Below are 20,264 nucleotides of genomic sequence, written 5' to 3' on the forward strand. Positions count from 1 at the left end.
CAAGCAAGACAGGATAAATGGGGATAAGGCCTGGCGACCGTTTTAGCTCAACTCCTTTTCACATTCACACACTGCTGTCCATGACGCCCCACCGACAGATGGTTGGTGGATATGACTGGTGTTGTGTTATATCACAGTGCCGTGGCAAAACAGATACAGGGGAATTGCCTTGTTTATAGCAAACGGCAGGAAGAGTACCATTGATCAAGGGAATATTCTCTTTCCTCAAAGTTATTTTATTTGTATTTTAAGAATGCAGGCTAGTTTTTGCATGTTTCTCTTGGTATTTTCTTTGGTTATCTTGGCTTGTCAAGCTCTCTCAGTGGTTGTAGAAATCAGTTTGTCTTTCCAGTCCCTGCTCAGATAAAATGCTGATCTTAGTCCGAATGAGAAATAGATCAGACCAGGAAATGTCAGATCCCCTGAAAATTGTCAGATGAATAATAATTCATAGGCTAATGGTACTGTCAAAAGCAGCTGTCAAAAGGACAATGTTTGCTCACGCACAGCATCTCAATGTATTCATGTTAGATGGATCCAATCACTGAAGGTCATATAGAGTAATACATTATTGTCAGACTACATTTATTCAAGTGCTACCAGAGGGCACTTCCTGTTTCTCACCTTGCTCTGTCCTCTACTTCCTGGTCCCAAGCTTTAATGGCCTTAAGGTAAAGGTTGCTCCATGTGTGTGTGTGTGTGTGTGTGTGTGTGTGTGTGTGTGTGTGTGTGTGTGTGTGTGTGTGTGTGTGTGTGTGTGTGTGTGTGTGTGTGTGTATGTGTGTGTGTGTGTGTGTGTGTGTGTGTGTGTGTTTCTAGCACATGATGTAATCCATTTGATCTTAGGAAGAGTAGGTCGAAGGAGAAGTCAGGGTGCAAAGTACACTGGGTCAAACAGTGAAGAACCCTATTTCCCAATGTACAATAAATCTAATAAGGATATGTTAAAAATCAAATAAAGATACAGTATATAGGTACAGTATGTAAGACTGACATTGTGACAAATCAGTAAGTAATGGTTATACATATAGAAAAATACCATAATGGGAATTGTCATGAAGAAGAAAAGAGCATGAGGGAAATCCTCCTCTGCGAACATGTTGTTCCAGACCTAGCTGTTAGAGAACAGAATATCAGCACGTCTTTGAGCGTGACTGCTGCCTATTTCCTGTTGTGAGTTGTGAAGATGACAGCTGCCCCCTCGCATCTTGTGACTATAGAAAATAAAACCTAATTGGCCAATTATTCATTCCCATGTTGCCTGTAGGTCTACTGGTCGGGGAGAATTTTAGAATTTTAACTAACCCTAACCCAAACCCTGTTCCTAACATTAACATATTTCTACTAAGCTACTATGTTAATTCTCCTAACCTGCTGCATAAGTTATCCTAACCTGCTACAAAAAAGTACATTATTTTCGTAGCTGTATATTGTCTAGTCAAAACCTTGCCCACTGTCTAGTGTCTACACGGAGTACAGCAAAGGCTTGGAGTGGATAACTGATCATGCCAGCAATTTGTATTGAGAAAAGCAATACAAATGTGCAATTGTGTGACAAAATCCGTAGCACCAAGGGCAATGCTGAATAAAAGGTACCATTGACATCCATTTAGTTGTTGCACTGCTATGGCTTCTGGTAACCAAGCAAATGTCCAAAAGCTTCCTCCAATGCCATTCACGCTGTGGTTATTGACTCTCATATCATTTTAGCGCTGAGGGGATTATAAAACTAGTTGATCAAATGTTTGTATGATGCCTTGAAATAATTATTGCCTAATCACCACATTCATCTATGTCAAATACATTTAGACTAAACAAAAAAATGACCTATTTTGGAAGAAAATAACCAGTAATCACCTTTCAAACATATTTTGTTTTCCAACCAATTTGCTTGTGTCACTTACACTAGGTCATGTTAACCCCCTTATCCTCCCATCTAACCATCAGAAGAATCAGGCCATCTAACCATCAGGCCATCTATCCATCAGAGGAATCAGGCCCGATTGTTTCACTTGTTCTGTCACAGGTGTGACTAATTGCTCCTGTAAAATCAGCAGGTGTTTCCATTGGACAATTGACCTAAGTGATATGTATTTAAAGCCCTTTATACTTGTGTTCCAGATGGCTGCCCACAGGAAGTGATGTTGTCACCCAGTTAGCTACCTCACGCTGCCGGCGCAACCCAGATCCAAAATAACCTGTACATTTTCCACCATTTGACATTCCCGAATACCATTATCAGAAGCGCATTTTGTAGTTGGTAGTACACAAAACACTCAAAAGGAAATGATGAGTAATTTAATACAGTTTTTTACACATTGTAAGGGCACTTACATGTCAAAGTGAGGTATTTGATCATTAAAAAGACTAAGAAAAACACCTAGGCTGTTGGCCCCCTTTATGAAATCCTTAATTGTGGCTTGTTTTACATGACAAGATGCAACCTAATTCAAACTAAGAGCAGCACATTAATGTATCATATTGAGTACTGTAGGCCTCTCACATCCTGTAAGGGTTAATCATAGAGAGCATGACAGCTTAATATTCAAGAGCACAGATCTAGGGCATTGGCTGCGTTTAGACAGGCAGCCCGATTCTGATGTTTTTTTTGGTCTTTTGAACAATCAGTTTGTGAAAAATATCTGATGTGAAAAGATCCTGATGTGATTGGTCAAGGACCAATTAGTAGAAAAAAGTGTGAACGGCGCCTAAGTAGTCTAAGTGACTCCTTAGCCAGTCGAGAAAAGGTGGCTTAGCCAGACAAAGACTGGGAGTATTATCCCTGATGGACTAATGGATATCTTTAAAAACCCAACTAAAATAAATCAACCAGTACATCTCTTCCTGTGATGTGGATGTGAGCCTGGGATTAAAGGGAAAGGGATCCTCCTCCATGCTGCTGCTGCTGCTACAGTGATAGTCACTATGCCTCAGCTCTCTTGTGTAACTGAGCCATCATCTGTGTGTTCCATGACCACTAGCTAACCACCTCTGCCTCTGCCTGCTTGCTGTGGAGGTGGGGGTGTTACATATGGTCAAAGCAGAGTATAGAGTCAACTGATTTCCACATCGATTTTACCAATAAATGCAGCAAACAATCCTGTGAAATGGACCAGTCAGATTTGTGTGAATATCTGGTCATTGTAGACCAAAAAAACTGTACAAAAACATGAACTATGTTTTAACATACTTGCATCTCTGAAGTCAGTAAATTACCCAAGTGATTGATTATATTTATCCATCTGTAATTTCAGGAGCAAAATACCTGTCAATATTCCACTGGCAACAACACAGTGTCAGTCAAACACTGTGATCTGAAGCCAGACACCTACGACCTATGCTTTATATTATATCCTGCCACACAGAGGACAAGGACAGTAGAACTGAAAGATGATGTCATTCACCTCTCTATATTCCCCTGATTGTTCAACACAAGCAGGCAGCAGTGTTATAACCTCCCTAACTCCCGTCCCCCAGATAGAGCAGTATTATAATATACCTACCTCCCGTCCCCCAGACAGAGCAGTGTTATAACCTCCCTACATCCCGTCCCCCAGACAAAACAGTGTTATAACCTCCCTACCTCTCGTTCCTGGCAGAATGGGCTGTAAACTACACCGGTCCTATTCATTAATTAATGACCCTACCTGAAGGGGCTGGCTAGTGGCTCGTGGAGCTGTCTACAGGAAGACAGTGTGATGTGCTATAGTGGTGTATGGTGCTCTGTGTTGGGAGGAAGAAGAACAGGGGAGGAGAGGCAGAGGCAGTATACCAGATGAGAGGAGAGAGGACACCCTCTTTCCTCTTCAGCACCCCTCTCTGACCATCAATCATCCAGGGCCATTGTGGTCCTATCCAGGGTAGCCTGCAGCGCAACCACACAGCCCAGCCACCCAGCCAGGCAGGCAGAAGAGAGGAGAGGAGAGGAGAGAGGGGGCAACGAGCTGTAGCCTTCAGGGAGAAAGGAAAGTGGAAAATAATGGCAGCCGGGGAACGGCCTTCTTCCTGTCCTCTTCTCCAGCCAGTGATGCTGGGCTTGGAGGCAGCGCTGCTCTCCTTCTGCATCTCCACTGTATTCTCCCAGGTCCCAGACCCAGAGGTAAGAAAGTGTTCGTTCATACATGTCTTTGTCCACTGGTTGAGGCTCATCATCGGGTTACTGCTTACGGAGGTGTGGGTGTCTGTCACACTCGCTCCCTCCCCTGTTTATAGGCTGGTTGCTTGTTTTCATGTGATTAATGAATGGGGCCTGTTTGCTATAGAGCTATAGTGTTGGGCGGCCCCTTAGACAATAGTCAATCTACATGTGTCGTAATGGGATACTTTGTGGTGGCATTCTTCCTAGAGTAGCATGGCTAATACGGGCCGTTGCAGCATGCACAGACGTAGTGATAGCCATTTGCCGCCATTTGTATTTTCTAAAGCTGGGAGTGATGCCGTAAGTGGCGGAATCAAAAATGAAATACTGTGGCAGGCAGTTGAGAGCACCACGGCAGAATATAGAAGGGAGCTAATGCATTGTTTTGAAATGTGAGACTCCATGTGTCACGCCCTGACCTTAGTTATCTTTGTTTTCTTTATTATTTTGGTTAGGTCAGGGTGTGACAAGGGTGGTTTGTTTAGTTTTTGTATTGTCTAGGGTTTTTGTGTCATGGGGTTTATATGTCTATGGTTGCCTAGATTCATTCTCAATCAGAGGCAGCTGTTTATCGTTGTCTCTGAATGGGGACCGTATTTAGGTAGCCATATTCCTTGGGTATTTTGTGGATTGTTATTCTATGTTTAGTTGCCTGTTCTGCACTTCTCATATTAGCTTCACGGTTCGTTTGGTAGTTTAGTATAGTTTGTTCAGTATTCGTTCTTTCATTAAATAAGTATGTATGCTTACCACACTGCGCCTCGGTCTCCTCCTTACGACGACCGCTGCAGAACAGCCCACCAAAAAAAGGACCAAGCAGCGTGCCAAAGAGGAGTGGACATCTTGGACCCAGGAGAAAGAGGAGTGGAGGACATCCTGGACCTGGGAGGAGGTAATGGCAAGGGACAAGACCCTGTCATGGAGGCAGGTGGAGATAGCACAGGAGGAATGGCGACGATATGAGGGTACACGGCTAGCACGGAAGCCCGAGAGGCAGCCCCAAGATTTGTTTTGTGGGGAGGCACACGAGGAGATTGCATGGGTCAGGTCGGAGACCTGAGCCAACTCCTCATGCTTACTGTGGTGAGCGTGTTACTGGTCAGGCACCGTGTTATGCGGTGGAACACACGGTGTCTCCAGTACGCTATTCTAGCCCGGTGCGCTCTATTCCAGCTCCTCGCAATGGTCTGGCTAGAATGGGCATCCAGCCAGGAAGGAGGGTGCCGGCTCAGCGCTCCTGATCTCTAGTGTACCTCCTTGGACCAGGATATCCTGCGCCGGCTCTGCGTACTGTGTCTCCGGTGAGTCTGCACAGCCCAGTGCGTCCTGTGCCAGTGCCCTGAGGTGCGAATAGACATCCAGCCAGGACGGGTTGTGTCAGCTCTACACTCCAGACCTCCAGTGCGCCTCCACAGTCCAGTACATCCTGTGCCTGCTCCCTGCACTCGCCCTGAGGTGCGTGTCACCAGCCCAGTACCACCAGTGCCAGCACTACGCACCAGGCCATCAGTGCGCCTCCAGGGTCCAGTACGCCCTGTTCCTGCTCCTCGCACTCGCCCTGAGGTGCGTGCCACCAGCCCGGTACCACCAGTGCCGGCACCACGCACCAGGCCTACAGTGCGCCTCGGCAGTCCAGAGCATCCGGCGACAGTACCCAGTCCAGAGCGTTCGGCGACAGTTCACAGAACGGAACCTCCAACGACAGGCCACAGTCTGGATCCTCCAGCGACGGTCCCCAGCCCGGGGTCTCCAGCGACGGTCCCCAGTCCAGAACATCCGGCGACGATCCATGCAGCGAGGGTCCCCAGCCCGGGGCCTATGGCGAGGATCCGCAGTCCAGAGCCTCCGGCGATGATCCACGGGTCAGTGCTTCAAGAGCGAACTCAGTGTAAAGAAGGGGGGCGGCGTCCAGAACCAGAGCCACCACCGAGGTTAGATGCCCATCCAGACCCTCCCATATAGGTTTAGGTTTGCGGCCGGGAGTCCGCACCTTTGGGGGGGGTGGGGTGGGGGGGGGTGTACTGTCACGCCCTGACCTTAGTTATCTTTGTTTTCTTTATTATTTTGGTTAGGTCAGGGTGTGACGAGGGTGGTTTGTTTTGTTTTTGTATTGTCTAGGGGTTTTTGTATGTCATGGGGTTGTTATTCTATGTTCAGTTGTCTATTCTGCACTTCTCATATTAGCTTCATGGTTCGTTTTGTTGTTTTGAATAGTTTGTTCAGTATTCGTTCTTTCATTAAATAAGTATGTGCGCTTACCACGCTGCGCCTTGGTCTCCTCCTTACGACGACCGTGACACCATGTTATACCACATACAGGGTGTTGTACAAAACAAGCAACACAATTCCATGCTAGATCAGAGAATAAACATGAAAGTTCTAGAAATGTCCGTCTTGATATAGTGACAACACATGCACTGTTATTGCTGATGGATACCCAGACTGTTGATCATGTGGACAATTTCTGTGTTGATATGCTGCACCAGCAGCGCCAGCAGCATTGGTAGTTTGTGGGCGTTAGTGATGAAATCCTCCGATGAGGAAGAGCAGCTTTAATATTCACTTTGCTTCAATAGATCCAGAGTTTTCCCAAGGTGGTTGCTCCATGAATTTGTACTTATCAGTCTCTGATATTCAAATGTTGATTTCAGAAGATTTTGGTAGAGAGTTTAATAGAGAATAGGTGACAGATCCAGTAGGAAAAGCTGATTCATTAATAAATATAATGAGCCATTTAAAAATATATATATTATTGATTGTAATGAAATTGGAATTTGGTGAACAAGGTCAATCATATTCCATTGTGCACAGATGTCATTTCAGCATCTAGTTTTGATTTACATTTGGTTAAGTTGTTAACTAACGTGAAACCAACAACAAATGTCACCATGTCATTGGATTTAGGTAAAAATTTGGGTGAAAAAAATACTCAATTCCCTTACATTAACTTTTTTCAAATCCAATTAGTTTTGTTCTTAATGTTTTGTATACTCAATACTCTATACTTTTCATTCACTTAGGGGGTAGATTTCATGATGTTCCGAGAGGGATCTAAATAATGGGAAATCTTAGAGAAATTATAATCATTTAGATAATAACAAAGAAAGAGAACCAGCATGCACATGACACCTCTCCCAAATCATTTGAATTACAATACTCATGTGATGTAAACTCTCTTGAAGAATGACATCCGGTTCAGTTTGAATGTTCTCATGTACACTTTTAGAAAAAAGGGTTCCAAAAGGGTTCTTTGCAGAGGGCTAGGGTTATTCTACCAAGAACCGTTTTGATCAGAAGAACCGTTTTTGGAAGACATGGGGTTTTGTAAGGCAAAGGGTTCTTCCTAAAACCTTTAACATCATAATAACTATTTTGGGAAGAAAGAGTTATTTGATTCTTTAGAAGAGAAGAAGAATGATTTAGAAGGCATGAAGGGTTATACATAGAACCATATATAATATTTCCCAGCATGCTCTATTGCAGGGAGATTTTCAGAATTGTTTGTTTTACTGTAATATCTGTGTTTTTGCATGTACAGTACATTGATTGGTTGATTGATGAATTGTATAATTTCATCTGTTAGTAATTGGATTTATTGCACCAGTTACTGAGATGGTTGTTCCAGTTTAGATGATTGAGGTAGTCTCAGTATTCAACCTTTTCAACCTTTCCTATTCTGAATGCAGTTTGCGGGTGATTAACATTTCCACTTGTTGGATATCCTAACTCTGGCTGGATTCCAATAGGAATTACACATCACTTTATAAGCCAGTATAATGTGATTTGTAAGCCTGATGTGGCCTGTAAACCAGGAGATTCCTAACACCACCGTGTTAGGGTATAACTAGGCCCTCAAAGAAAGGCCTTATGATGCACAGTTTGTAATATATTGTTATAACTAATTACATTTTTAAGGCTAATAAGGCTGGTGAAACCGTTCACAGAGGGTTCTAGGAAGAACACTCCTAAGATAAAAGGGTTCTCGGTAGAACCCTTCATAGAGGATACTGGGGATTCTTTGAAGAACCCTACATAGAGGGTTCTAGATAGAACCCTCTGCAAAGGGTTCTACCCAGCACCAAAAAGGGTTCCCCAATGGGGACAAACCAAAGAACTCTGTATGGTTCTACTTAGAAAAAAATATGCTAAGAGTGTGTTCATTTTATGGCATAAAGTCAGAATTATCTCAACTAAGCCTTTCCTGAATCAGGTTTGACATCGAAAATTCGACAACCATAGCAACTGCAAGCTGCAGACAGTCAACTCTCCCACTGGATCTGAGTTGTCTCAATATGTTTACCAAAGCTATCTGGCTCATCTACTAATCCCACCACATCAAATAGGAGAGAGAGAAAGACATTTTAGCATTACATAATCATGTTGAAATACTATGAATTCACTACTTTGAATTAAGGGCAGCAGAGTTACAATCTGTTTCCCCCCCTAAAGTGGCATTACACTCTGGAGTAAAGTCATGTCAGGCTACAAACAATTTTAATCAAAAATCCATTATTAGTTTTGGTTTTGGCAACAGGTTGATGGCCTTGGCAGATAGAACACATACTCATACGGTACACTGCTGATATTTGGAGATTGGCTGGGAAGTCAGACAAGGTTACGCCCATGACATCTCGTTAACATGCTGACTCATCAAAGCCAATCAGCTCTAACACGCAGCTCCCAACTGAGGCCAAACACTCAGCCCTGTAAGACCCTGGCTGAGTGTGAAATGGAACCCTATTCCCTGTACAAAGCCCTAGGGCCCTGGTCAAAAGTCATACACTACGTAGGGAATAGATGGGCTTTGGTCAAAGGTGCACTGTATTATGGGGAATAGGGTGCCATTTCAGACACACCCCTGTCTGTCAAACTGAGATGAGAGACAACATGGTAATAATACTGAGAAAAATTACAATATAACATTTCAAAGAATTACAATTCAAATCAAAATCAAATCAAATCAAATCAAATCAAATGTATTTATATAGCCCTTCGTACATCAGCTGATATCTCAAAGTGCTGTACAGAAACCCCGCCTAAAACCCCAAACAGCAAGCAATGCAGGTGTAGAAGCACGGTGGCTAGGAAAAACTCCCTAGAAAGGCCAAAACCTAGGAAGAAACCTAGAGAGGAACCAGGCTATGTGGGGTGGCCAGTCCTCTTCTGGCTGTGCCGGGTGGAGATTATAACAGAACATGGCCAAGATGTTCAAATGTTCATAAATGACCAGCATGGTCGAATAATAATAATAAGGCAGAACAGTTGAAACTGGAGCAGCAGCACGGCCAGGTGGACTGGGGACAGCAAGGAGTCATCATGTCAGGTAGTCCTGAGGCATGGTCCTAGGGCTCAGGTCCTCCGAGAGAGAGAAAGAGAGAATTAGAGAGAGCACTCTTAAATTCACACAGGACACCGAATAGGACAGGAGAAGTACTCCAGGTATAACAAACTGACCCTAGCCCCCCGACACATAAACTACTGCAGCATAAATACTGGAGGCTGAGACAGGAGGGGTCAGGAGACACTGTGGCCCCATCCGAGGACACCCCCGGACAGGGCCAAACAGGAAGGATATAACCCCGCCCACTTTGCCAAAGCACAGCCCCCACACCACTAGAGGGATATCTTCAACCACCAACTTACCATCCTGAGACAAGGCTGAGTATAGCCCACAAAGATCTCTGCCACGGCACAACCCAAGGGGGGGGGGGGGGGGGGGCGCCAACCCAGACAGGATGACCACATCAGTGAATCAACCCACTCAGGTGACACACCCCCTCCAGGGAGCCAGTGACTCAGCCCCTGTAATAGGGTTAGAGGCAGAGAATCCCAGTGGAAAGAGGGGAACCGGCCAGGCAGAGACAGCAAGGGCGGTTCGTTGCTCCAGAGCCTTTCCGTTCACCTTCCCACTCCTGGGCCAGACTACACTCAATCATATGACCCACTGAAGAGATGAGTCTTCAGTAATTCCCTTACGAAATACACAGTACCCCAAGGTAATGGTCTTTCAGCATGTATGATGTCTAGAAGAGTTTGGCCCAAAGTCATTTCCAACATATGATGTTATTTGTTGGTCAATCCACCAATGACTAAACAACACATCTACATAAATAACAATGGCTTCAAGATGTACAGTAATCTATGTTTTGATAATGTCACAGTTGTACATTGTTCCCATCCTGTTTATTGACTGGAAGATTACATTTCACCCAAAGGAGGCTGGTGAGGGGACTATGACTCATAATATGGAATGGAGTGAATGAATTGAAATGGTATCAAGCCCATGGAAACCAGATGTTTGATGTGTTTGAGACCATTCCATTCATTCTGTTCGGTTCATTCTGTTATTTAAATTCACCTTTATTTAACCAAGTAAGCCAGTTGAGAACAAGTTCTCATTTGCAACTGCAACCTGGCCAAGATAAAGCAAAGCAGTGTGACAAAAACAACAACACAGAGTTACACATGGAATAAACAAACGTACAGTCAATAACACAATAGAAAAAAGTCTATATACAGTGTGTGTCAAGACTTCCGCCGAAGTCGGTTCCTCTCCTTGTTCGTTCGGTGGTCGACGTCACCGGTCTTCTAGCCATCGCCAATCCACCATTCATTTTCCATTTGTTTGGTCTTGTTTTCCCACACACCTGGTTCACATTACTTGTTGTGTATTTAACCCTCTGTTCCCTCCATGTCTGTGTGTGAAATTGTTTGTTGTAAGTACTTGTGCACTTTGTGACTGGTGCGCGAGGGGGTTTCTACCCATATTTTGTTATTCTGGATGCCGTTGGGTTTGACAATTAAATTGCGCCGGTTATTACCCAGTCCTCCTCTCCTGCATCTGACTTCCTTGCCACCAGTTACAATTTAGCAAATTAACACCGGAGTAATAAATGCGTAGATGATGATGTGCAAGTAGAAATACTGGTGTGCAAAAGAGCAAAAAAAGTAAATAAAAACAATATTGGGATGGTAAGCTGCTCAGATAGCTGATGCTTAAAGTTAATGAGGGAGATAATAATTCGTTACAGTCATTGGCAGCAGAGAACTGGAAGGAAATGCGGCCAAAGGAGGTGTTGGCTTTGGGGATGACCGGTGTGATATACCTGCTGGAGTGCGTGCTACAGGTAGGTGATGTTATGGTGACCAGTGAGCTGAGATAAGGCGGATCTTTACGTAGCAAAGACTTATAGATGACCTGGAGCCAGTGGGTCTGGTGGCAAATATGTAGTGATGGCCAACCAATGAGTGCATACAGGTCGCAGTGGTGGGTAGTATATGGGGCTTTGGTTGCAAAACGGATGGCACTGTGATAGACTGCATCCAGATTGTTGAGTAGAGGGTTGGAGGCTATTTTGTAAATGACATCGCCGAAGTCGAGGATCGGTAAGATAGTCCGTTTTACGAGAGTATGTTTGGCAGCACGAGTGAAGGAAGCTTTGTTTCAAAATAGGAAGCGGATTCTAGATTTAATTTTAGACTGGAGATGTTTAATATGAGTCTGGAAGGAGTGTTTACAGTCTAGCCAGACACCTAGGTATTTGTAGTTGTCCACATATTCTAAGTCAGAACCGTCCAGAGTAGTGATGCTGGTCGGGCAGGCAGGTGTGGGCAGTGATCGGTTGAAAAGCATGCATTTAGTTTTACTAGTATTTAAGAGCAGTTGGAGGCCACAGAATGAGTGTTGTATGGCATTGAAGCTGGTTTGGAGTTTTGTTAACACAGTGTCCAAAGAAGGGCCAGATGTATACAGAATGGTGTTGTTTGCGTCGAGATGGATCAGGGAATCTCCCGCAGCAAGAGCAACATCATTGATATATACAGAGAAAAGAGTCGGCCTGAGAATTGAACCCTGTGGTACCTCCATAGAGACTGCCAGAGGTCCGGACAACAGGCCCTCCAATTTGACACACTGAACTCTATCTGAGAAGTGGTTGGTGAACCAGGCGAGACAGTCATTTGAGAAACCAAAGCTGTTGAGTCTGCCGATAAGATTACGGTGATTGACAGAGTCGAAAGCCTTGGCCAGGTAGATAAAGACGGCTGCACCGTACTGTCTTTTATCGATGGCGGTTATGATATCGTTTAGGACCATGAGCGTGGCTGAAGTGCACCCATGACCAGCTCGGAAACCAGATTGCGCAGCGGAGACGGTACGGTGGGATTCAAAATGATCAGTGATCTGTTTGTTAACTTGGCTTTCAAAGACTTTAGAAAGGCAGGGCAGGATGGATATTAGTCTATAACAGTTTGGGTCTACAGTGTCACCCCCTTTGAAGAGGGGGATGACCGCGGCACCTTTCCTCTCTTTAGGGATCTCGGACGATACAAAAGAGAGGTTGAACAGACTGGTAATAGGGGTTGCAACAATGGCGGCGGATAATTTTAGAAAGAGAGGGTCCAGATTGTCTAGACCAGCTGATTTGTACGGGTCCAGGTTTTGCAGCTCTTTCAGAACATCTGCTATCTGGATTTGGGTGAAGGAGAAGCTGGGAGGCTTGGGCAAGTAGCTGCGGGGTGTGCGGAGCTGTTGGCCAGGATTGGGGTAGCCAGGAAGAAAGCATGGCCAGCCGTAGAGAAACACTTATTGAAATTCTCGATTATTGTGGATTTATCGGTGGTGACAGTGCTTCCTAGCCTCTGTGCAGTGGGCAGCTGGGAGGAGGTGCTATTATGAATGTTTCTAATATTGCACTCTGAATTTAAAAAACAATGTAATTTTTCACATGAAAGTCCCATTTGCTTGACAGTCATCTGAAGTAAGTGTTTTGGCTTTTTCCCAGATGTATTGTTTCATAAACCGTCTTCCCATTACAGTGTGAGATTAGATTATTTACAACGGCAGAAAACATAATAAGTGTTCATGTCCTGACCCATCATGTATTGATCAGTAGACATGAACTATGGGGCTAGATTAAACCAATGATTTGTATACACACTAATTGACTGAGAGGGGGATTTGTGTTGAAACCACCGTGCCTCGATCTTGGCACTCCCCCACCATTGTAAAAACATATTTTGGAAAAAATAGAAATGCATTTGTTAATGTCTGCATTTTTGCCACATTTATTCCATTACAGACACCTTTATGCATACTTTTAAATTGCGTTATGTGAGACAAACATTAAAAAAATGAACAAATATTTTTTTTCCTTGAAGTACGTATATTCTTTTTGATTACTGATGTTACTGTCCCCACTACAACAACAACAACAAAAGTAAAAACATGTAAATACTGTAGAATTCCATTCATTCCTATGGAGGACTGCTTCTACTGGGGAGTGCCAATATGGCCGACTGTTGGCTTCAAAGCCTCTCAATGGCCAATACATCACGTCAGCAATCCAGGGTTTATATATATTGCATTCGGAAAGTCTTCAGATCCCTTCCCCTTTTCCACATTTTGCTACATTACACTGTTGTTTTAAAATTGATTAAATTAAACATTTTCCTCATCAATCTAGAAACAATACCCAATAATGACAAAGTGAAATCATTTTTGAGAATGTATAAAAAAGTATCTTATTTACAAATGTATTCAGACCCTTTGTTATGAGACTTGAAACTGAGCTCGGGTGCATCCTGTTTCCATTGATCATCCTTGTGATGTTTCTACAACTTGATTGGAGTCACCTGTGGTGAATTCAATTTATTGAACATGATTTGGAAAGGCACACATCTGTCTATATAAGGTCCCACAGTTGACAGTGCAGGTCAGAGCAAAAACCAAGCCATTAGGTCGAAGGAATTGTCTGTAGAGCTCCGAGACAGGATTGTGTCGAGGCACAGATCTGGAGAAGGTTACCAAAACATTTCTGCAGCAGCAAGAACACAGTGGCCTCCATTATTCTTAAATGGAGAAGTTTGGAACCACAAGACTCTTCCTAGAGCTGGCCACCAGGCAAAAACTGAGCAATCTGGGGAGAAGGGCCTTGGTCAGGGAGGTGACCAAGAACCCGATGGTCACTCTGATAAAGCTTCAGAGTTCCTCTGTGGAGATGGGAGAACCTACCATAAGGACAACCATCTCTGCAGCACTCCAGCAATCAGGCCTTTATGGTATAGTGCCCTTACGGAAGCCATGAGAAATAAGATTCTCTAGTCTGATTTCACCAAGATTGAACTCTTTGGCCTGAATGCCATGTGTCACGTCTGGAGGAAACCTGGCACAATCCCTACAGTTAAGTATGCTGGTGGCAGCATCATGATGTGGGGATGTTTTTCAGCAGAAGGTACTGGGAGATGAGTCAGGATCAAGGGAAAGATGAGCAGGCCAAAGTACAGAGAGATCTTTGATGCAAACCTGCTCCAGAGGTCTCAGGACCTCAAACTGGGGCGAAGGTTCACCTTCCAACTGGACAACAACCCTAAGCACACAGCCAAGACAACGCAGGAGTGTCTTCGGTACAAGTCTCAGAATATTCTTGAGTGGTCCAGCCAGAGCCCGGACTTGAATCCGATCGAGCATCTCTGGAGAGACCTGAAAATATACGTGCAGCGAAGCTCCCCATCCAACCTGACAGAGCTTGAGAGGATCTGCAGAGAAGAATGGGAGAAACTCCCCAAATACAGGTGTGCCAAGCTGTAGCATCATACCCAAGAAGACTTGAAGCTGTAATCGCTGCCAAAGGTGCTTCAACAAAGTACTGAATATTTATGTATTATTATTTTTCTTTTTGCACAAATTTCTAAAAACCTGTTTTTGCTTTGTTATTATGGGGTATTGTGTGTAGATTGATGAGTAAAACAACTATTTAATCAATTTCAGAATAAGGTTGTAATGTAACACAATGTTGAAAAAGTCTTAATACTTTCCAAAAGCACTGTACATAATGGGATGTAACCCATCACTCGTTGTTCAATTAAACCAAGCATGTCAATTCTGGAGCACCAGGAAGAAAACCTCACTGACTGTGGTGTGGAAGAGGAATGAGACCCATAGTGCGAGTGTGTGCATGCTTGTATATGTTGTAGGGTAAGTGTGATGGCTCGCATTGCCTGCAGCACGGTATACTAGCACGGAACTAGAAGCACAAGCATTTCGCCACACTCGCATTAACATCTGCTAACCATGTGTATGTGACAAATATATTTGATTTGATTTATACATTTTCCAACACCTTCCTGATTAAACTGCAATCACAGCATACTGTTCTTTTCATAGCCTCTATTCACATAAAGGGATAGTTCACACAAATTCACACAAGTTCACACAATACACATTTGTTTGCTTGTAAGCAGTCTATGAACATGTTGTGACAGCAATTCATGCTTTGGTTTGATTTCTCTGGCACTGTTTGTTTATTAGACTGTGTCACGCCCTGGCCTTAGTTATCTTTGTTTTCTTTATTATTTTGGTTAGGCCAGGGTGTGACATGGTTGATTTATTGTGTTTCGTCTTGTATATGGGTTTTATTAGATTAATGGGGTTGTGTTCAGTTTAGTTGTCTAGGTAAGTCTATGAATGCCTAGAGTGGTTCTCAATCAGAGGCAGGTGTTTATCGTTTTCTCTGATTGGGAACCATATTTAGGCAGCCATATTCTTTGGGTATTTTGTGGGTGATTGTTTCCTGTCTTTGTGTTTACTGCACCAGATAGGGCTGTTTCGGTTTTCACGTTTCTTGTTTTGTAGTGGTGTTCATGTTTGAGTTTTCCTATTAAAACCATGGACACTTACCACGCCGCATATTGGTCCTCCGATCCTTCTCGCCTCTCTTCTTCAGACGAAAAGGAGGAAAACCATGACAGAATCACCCACCACAACAGGACCAAGAGGCGTGGTGACAGGCAGTGCCAGCAGGAGCAGCGCAATCAGGACTTCTGGACGTGGGAGGAAATCCTTGATGGGAGAGGACCCTGGACAAAGCCAGGGGAGTGTCGCCGCCCCAAGGTGCAGCAGGAGAAGCGCCAGCAGGAGCAGCGCAAGGAGGAATGGACATGGGAGGACGAGTTGGACGGTGATGGACCCTGGACACAGCCAGGGGAATATCACCGCCCCAAGGCAGAGCTGGAGGCAGCCAAAGCGGAGAGGCGGCGGTTTGAAGAGGCAGCACGGAAGCAGGGCTGGAAACCAGAGTGTCAGCCCCAAAAATGTATTGGGGGGGCACACAGGAAGTATGGCGAAGCCAGGTAGGAGACCTGCGCCAACTTCCTGTGCTTACCGGAGAGCGAGAGAGACTGGGCAGGCACCGTGTTATGCTGTGGAGTGCACGGTGTCCCCAGTGTGGGTGCATAGCACGGTGCGGTACATACCAGCTCCTCGCATCGGCCGGGCTAGAGTGAGCATCGAGCCGAGTGCCATGAAGCCGGCTCTACACATCTAATCTACAGTGCGTCTCCTTGGGCCGGCGTACATGGCACCAGCCTTACTCATGGTGTCCCCGGTTCGCCTGCACAGCCCAGTGCGGGCTATTCCACCTCGCCGCACTGTCAGGGCGACCGGGACCATTCAACCAGGTAAGGTTGGGCAGGCTCGGTGCTCAAGAGCTCCAGTGCGCCTGCACGGTCCGGTCTATCCAGTGCCACCTACATGCACCAGCCCTCCGGTGGCAGCCCCCCATACCAGGCTTCCTGTGCGTGTCCAGAGCCCAGTACTCCCTGTTCCTCCTCCCCGCACTCGCCCTGAGGTGCGTGTCCTCTGCCCAGTACCACCAGCGCCGGCACCACGCACCAGGCCTACAGTGCACCCCGTCTGTCCAGAGCTGCTAGAGTCTCCCGTCTGTCCAGAGCTGCTAGAGTCTCCCGTCTGTCCAGAGCTGCTAGAGTCTCCGTCTGTCCAGAGCTGCTAGAGTCTCCCGTCTGTCCAGAGCTGCTAGAGTCTCCCGTCTGTCCAGAGCTGCTAGAGTCTCCGTCTGTCCAGAGCTGCTAGAGTCTCCGTCTGTCCAGTGCTGCTAGAGTCTCCCGTCTGTCCAGAGCTGCTAGAGTCTCGCGTCTGTCCAGAGCTGCTAGAGTCTCGCGTCTGTCCAGAGCTGCTAGAGTCTCGCGTCTGTCCAGAGCTGCTAGAGTCTCTCGTCTGTCCAGAGCTGCTAGAGTCTCCCGTCTGTCCAGAGCTGCTAGAGTCTCCCGTCTGTCCAGAGCTGCTAGAGTCTCCCGTCTGTCCAGAGCTGCTAGAGTCTCCCGTCTGTCCAGAGCTGCTAGAGTCTCCCGTCTGTCCAGAGCCACCAGTCAGCCAGGATCCTCCAGAGCCGCCAGTCAGCCAGGATCCTCCAGAGCCGCCAGGATCCGCCAGTCAGCCAGGATCCTCCAGAGCCGCCAGTCAGCCAGGATCCTCCAGAGCCGCCAGTCAGCCAGGATCCTCCAGAGCCGCAAGTCAGCCAGGATCCTCCAGAGCCGCCAGTCAGCCAGGATCCTCCAGAGCCGCCAGTCAGCCAGGATCCTCCAGAGCCGCCAGTCAGCCAGGATCCTCCAGAGCCGCCAGTCAGCCAGGATCCTCCAGAGCCACCAGTCAGCCAGGATCCGCCAGAGCCGCCAGACAGCCAGGATCCGCCAGAGCCGCCAGTCAGCCAAGAGCCCCCAGTCAGCCAAGAGCCGCCAGTCAGGCAGGATCCGCCAGAGCCGCCAGTCAGCCAGGATCCGCCAGAGCCGCCAGTCAGCCAGGATCCGCCAGAGCCGCCCTTCAGCCAGAAGCTGCCAGAGCCGTCAACCAGCCTGAGCTACCTCTCAGTCCTGAGCTACCTCAGTCCGGAGCTGCCCCTCAGTCCAGTGGGGTCATTTAGTAGGGTTGCCAATCCTAGGTCGGCGGATTTATTGTGTTTCGTCTTGTATATGGGTTTTATTAGATTAATGGGGTTGTGTTCAGTTTAGCTGTCTAGGTAAGTCTATGAATGCCTAGAGTGGTTCTCAATCAGAGGCAGGTGTTTATCATTGTCTCTGATTGGGAACCATATTTAGGCAGCCATATTCTTTGGGTATTTTGTGGGTGATTGTTTCCTGTCTTTGTGTTTACTGCACCAGATGTTTCGGTTTGCACGTTTCTTGTTTTGTAGTGGTGTTCATGTTTGAGTTTTCCTATTAAAACCATGGACACTTACCACGCCGCATATTGGTCCTCCGATCCTTCTCGCCTCTCTTCTTCAGACGAAGAGAAGGAAAACCCTGACAGACTGGTTACAGGGTATAAACTAAAGCATCATGTAATTTTGTAGTTTGGATGAACTATCCTTTTAACAAACATTTCACACACTATAGATAATTTAAGGCTCATCACCAGGGCTTTGAATGAATCATAATGATGACTGTATTGATAAAACAGCATAACCTCTGTAGTCTAATTGTGATGTCAAAGAAATGGACTAGTAACTTTGAGTCAGAGCTAAGAGGAGTTGGCTTATCTTTCTTGATTCATGTCTGTCTGCTAGCGCTGAATTTCTCAATTTTCTCAAGACCTATCTGAAATAAAAACAAGTGTTGAAATGTGAATACTCAGACTAACACTTTAACCTTCAACACTTTAGAGACTCTTTTTAGTCAGCAAAAAACATGCTTCCAATCATGTCAGATCAATATCTCAACAATATCTTAAGATTGTTGTCACACTAAGGAAGGAGCATGTTCAGTTTAAAAGTGCCCTTTTCCTCTCCACCAAACAAACAGTGTTTGGAGCCCTCTAATTAGGGGGAGAGTGTTTAATGTTTTCTTCCATTCACTCTTTGTGCCAAGATGTGTGATTCATTCTCCTCCATCAGTGCCATTCACTCAGTGAGGCAATTATTTTGTTTTCATTGTGTTCTTACAGTATTTCTCAGCATTTGGTAGCTTGAGTTTTCTGCAAAGTTGCGTTTAGTCAACATAATATAACAAATTGGTGGGAAAAAATGACTTAATACAGATTCTAGTGTTCAAAGTGATTGGGCATGACACGACAAACATAATGTTGCTCTTTGTCTATTGCTGCTTGTTGTTCAATGCTCTTTTTTTTTCAATTTTTCTTATTCAGATAGTCATCTTTCTATTTCTGTGAAAGGTGGTTGGGATTCAACCCATTGTTCTCTATTTTCGAGTCAATTTGTGAGGCAGATTAGATTTATTTTAGGCCTGTGCTGGTAGCTCTCACAAGTGGCCTAAGGTTGATTGAGATATTCAGAATATGAATGGGTCATGAGGGGTCACACCAGACTGGCATGTTCCACATTCTGCATGATCTACTAAATCCTCTTTTTGAGGGTTTTATTCCAAGCCTATCTTCCCTGTTTTCTCCCTAAACACATAGTGACATAAACTTCCCACTGGGCACAGACGTCAATTCAATGTCTATTCCATGTTGGTTCAACATCATTTCATAGAAAATTCAACCAGTGTGTGCCCAGTGTGTTGTCTTTTCCAATTCTGTATTTCCTCCAGTTGTCTTTCCACCATGTCTCTTCAGAAACTGAAAGGAAGCGAAAACTATTTTTCTCTCAATCAGATTGATATTTGCTTCCATTGCGGTATATTTCCAATTTGCATTAGACTAATTTATATGAAGATTCTCAAACTGCATAGTGATTTGAAGAGTACCTGTCTAGATTACACAATAACTAACTAATGCAAATTTTGACTCTTTTTCCTCAGCTTTTACCGACAGATCCCCCAAAGAAGCCAGACCCAGTCACTTCAGAAACAGTCGTGTTCTGGGGACTGCGGTTATGGCAGGTTATTGGCATCTTCTCTATGTTTATTCTAGCAGTCAGTAAGTATTTCTCCAAACCTGTCATAATCGTGTGCCAGACTCATTCACAATGATTTATGAGATGAGAATATTCACACACATTCACTTAAGTATCTATCAATCTCACATCAATTCTCCCTTCCAATTCTATTTTACATAAATCACATTAATAAAATGAATGTATAAATCAGTCAGTTAGTCACTCAGTTAGTCAGTTAGTCAGTCAATCTGTTAGTTAGTTAGTCAGCCAGTTCGTTAGTCCATTAGTTAGCCCATCAGTTAGTTAGTAAGTTAGTTAGTCAGTCAGTCAGTCAGTCAGTCAATAATTTAGTCATTCAGCCAGTTAGTTAGTCAGCCAATTAGTTAGTCCATCAGTTAGTTAGTCAGTTAGCCAGTTAGTTAGTCAGCCAGTTAGTCCATCAGTTAGTCAATGTCAGTCAGTTAGTTAGTCAGTTAGTCAATGTCAGTCAGTTAGTTAGT

At 44.9% G+C, this 20,264-nt stretch overlaps 1 protein-coding gene across 1 annotated transcript in view; it reads left to right on the top strand.

The window, feature by feature from the left end:
- Positions 1-3,780: 3,780 nt before the first annotated feature.
- The window catches only part of LOC110529137 (transmembrane inner ear expressed protein-like), a 28,281-nt gene continuing 11,797 nt past the window's right edge, over positions 3,781-20,264 (top strand). The window contains exons 1-2 of the mRNA XM_021611273.2: positions 3,781-4,099; positions 19,688-19,805. Of these exons, the coding sequence (XP_021466948.2) occupies positions 3,980-4,099; positions 19,688-19,805 (238 nt within the window). The 5' untranslated portion in view covers positions 3,781-3,979. The remainder of the gene's footprint in view (positions 4,100-19,687; positions 19,806-20,264) is intronic.

The sequence above is a fragment of the Oncorhynchus mykiss genome, chromosome 8 (genome assembly GCF_013265735.2).
Source record: "Oncorhynchus mykiss isolate Arlee chromosome 8, USDA_OmykA_1.1, whole genome shotgun sequence".
Lineage (NCBI taxonomy): Eukaryota > Metazoa > Chordata > Actinopteri > Salmoniformes > Salmonidae > Oncorhynchus > Oncorhynchus mykiss.